At 32.6% G+C, this 2,070-nt stretch overlaps 2 protein-coding genes across 2 annotated transcripts in view; one reads left to right on the forward strand and one right to left on the reverse strand.

Moving 5' to 3' along the window:
* Window positions 1-797, forward strand: part of LOC119592458 (IQ and ubiquitin-like domain-containing protein) — a gene marked incomplete at its 5' end in the record, with an annotated part of 13,893 nt that extends 13,096 nt beyond the window's left edge. Inside the window, 1 exon segment of the mRNA XM_037941281.1 lies at window positions 327-797. Within this exon segment, the coding sequence (XP_037797209.1) occupies window positions 327-416 (90 nt within the window). The 3' untranslated portion in view covers window positions 417-797.
* A 1,145-nt stretch (window positions 798-1,942) lies between these two features.
* Window positions 1,943-2,070, reverse strand: part of LOC119592459 (serine/arginine repetitive matrix protein 2-like) — a gene marked incomplete in the record, with an annotated part of 34,461 nt that continues 34,333 nt past the window's right edge. The window contains 1 exon segment of the mRNA XM_037941282.1: window positions 1,943-2,070.

The following is a 2,070-nucleotide window of genomic DNA, read 5'->3' on the forward strand; positions in this document are numbered from 1 at the left end:
TTGCAGTATAGATTTCGTTTGGGAATAGGTCTTTAGTTTATGTGTGACTGGCTGACTTTGCATATTCAGTTTTTTTTTTTTTTTTCAATATAATTCTTACATTTTTTACGTCTCTTGCTCATACTGTGCACTTGATTTACCTCATCATAACTCTTGTGTATTTCATATTTTGCTAACTCTCTGTCTTCAGAATTCACTTTTTTATTATCTAATGACTACAAGATCTTGTTTGTATATATAAAAATTAACTACAATCCAGTAACTGTGAAGATTTGCGAAATACAAACACCTACACATAACATTCTCAGGCGTCTTTTGCATTGCAGGTTCAGACGAGATCATCAGTGCCAATGCAACCGCGGTTAGTGAGAGCCGCAGGTGGAAAACCGCTTCTAGTTCCCACAACGAGCACATGACCCTGAAATCCACGACGGTGTACTCCAAATTACAGTGAAAACCACAAAGCAGTGAAATCTACATGACAGTGAAATCCACATGATGGTGAAAACCAAGCGACCATTAATTCCACATGGCAATGAAACCCACATGACAGTGATATGGTTTCTATGCTTCGTGGATAAAGGCTGATTTAAAACACAGCTTATGTATTTGCTGGAAAAATTATCCTGCCTATTTATATTTTTCCTGCCAGACACTCCCAGCCCATAAAGCCTTAGATGTGGTAATTTCTTTTTATCTTTAAAAAATATTTGTAATAAGTTAAAAGCTTTCTTTAATTTGTGTTCATATCTTTGGTACTGGATTATAATAGACCATCTTTGTAACACATATAGGTGGCTTAATATGGAAATGAGGTGGCTTAAGATGTACCATTGCTTAAAAAAGGAAATACTTAAAGTTTCTCATTTTTATGAAGATTGTATTTAGACATGATGGTTATAAAAAATTCACATTATATTTCTCAGAACTCTGATGGAGCAAGGATTACTTATAAGATATAGGATCATGTTCTAAAACTTACCATGTTCATTAGCATTCCATGATATAAGGTTCTTAGAATTACATAACATTTTCTCATCTGATATTCACCCACCTGTAGTGCCAATGTACGTCGTGGGTTTTACTATGATGTGCAGTATTCATAATATCATACGGAAATTACTTACATTTTGACTTTCACTCTTTTAAGCAAAAGCACAACAAACTCACAACTTTAAATCCTCCAAGTGTCTTTCTAATGAACAGGAAAAAAACAATAATTTTTTACCAGGGTATGATAATGAGTTCAACAGTCAGTAACAGAAGGGGAAAGAGGGTAATTAGAAAAGCAAAAGTGAATAGCAAATTTACATGTCCCAATAACATATACGTATTTCTCAGGTGGTTTTGTGTAAGTTTACCTCATAGAATGTGGATCCACGGATACAAAATGAGAGAGATGGGTGGGCTTCAGCACAAACTGTACTTAAGGAGTTATGCAAGCAATATAATCATTAAATTTTCTCCTTTAGAGTACAAAATAAAAGCAAGACATGTTTGCCAATATTTCATTGCATGTCTACAGCAGTACTATTTTTATAATCATGAATATGATAAGCTCCATAGTACTATAAGGACTATTTTTATTAGCTAATATAAATAAAATGTAATTTCCCTCTTTGTGAGCATTATTATGCTTCTTAGACCTACACTATATGCATATAAAATATGTAAAACCTGTTCTTGTTATTTCATTATCAACTCTTTCACAATTTTAGATGCAGAAGTATTTTTTCTACTGATCATGTTTTATAGAACACTCATCGAAAATGGCTTGAAATGTATCACACTAATGGAAAGTTAGACACAGCAGGAATGATATATTAGTCAACCTGTATATATGTTTTATACAATTGTATGCAGATTATCAACATGTAAAGGGGTAATTACCGTGTCTTGAAGTAATTAGTTTCTTTACAACAGGAATTAAATACTAATAACAATCTTTTCATGAAAGTAGTAATTTTTTATTCATATTTTCAGACTTACAATTTAACAATTGGGTAAAGCTCTGCACTTTGGTTACAAATACCTCACAAAAATCCAAAAGCTTAGCTCTGCAAATTTTGT

The sequence above is a fragment of the Penaeus monodon genome, chromosome 30 (genome assembly GCF_015228065.2).
Source record: "Penaeus monodon isolate SGIC_2016 chromosome 30, NSTDA_Pmon_1, whole genome shotgun sequence".
In the NCBI taxonomy this organism is placed as follows: Eukaryota; Metazoa; Arthropoda; class Malacostraca; order Decapoda; family Penaeidae; genus Penaeus; species Penaeus monodon.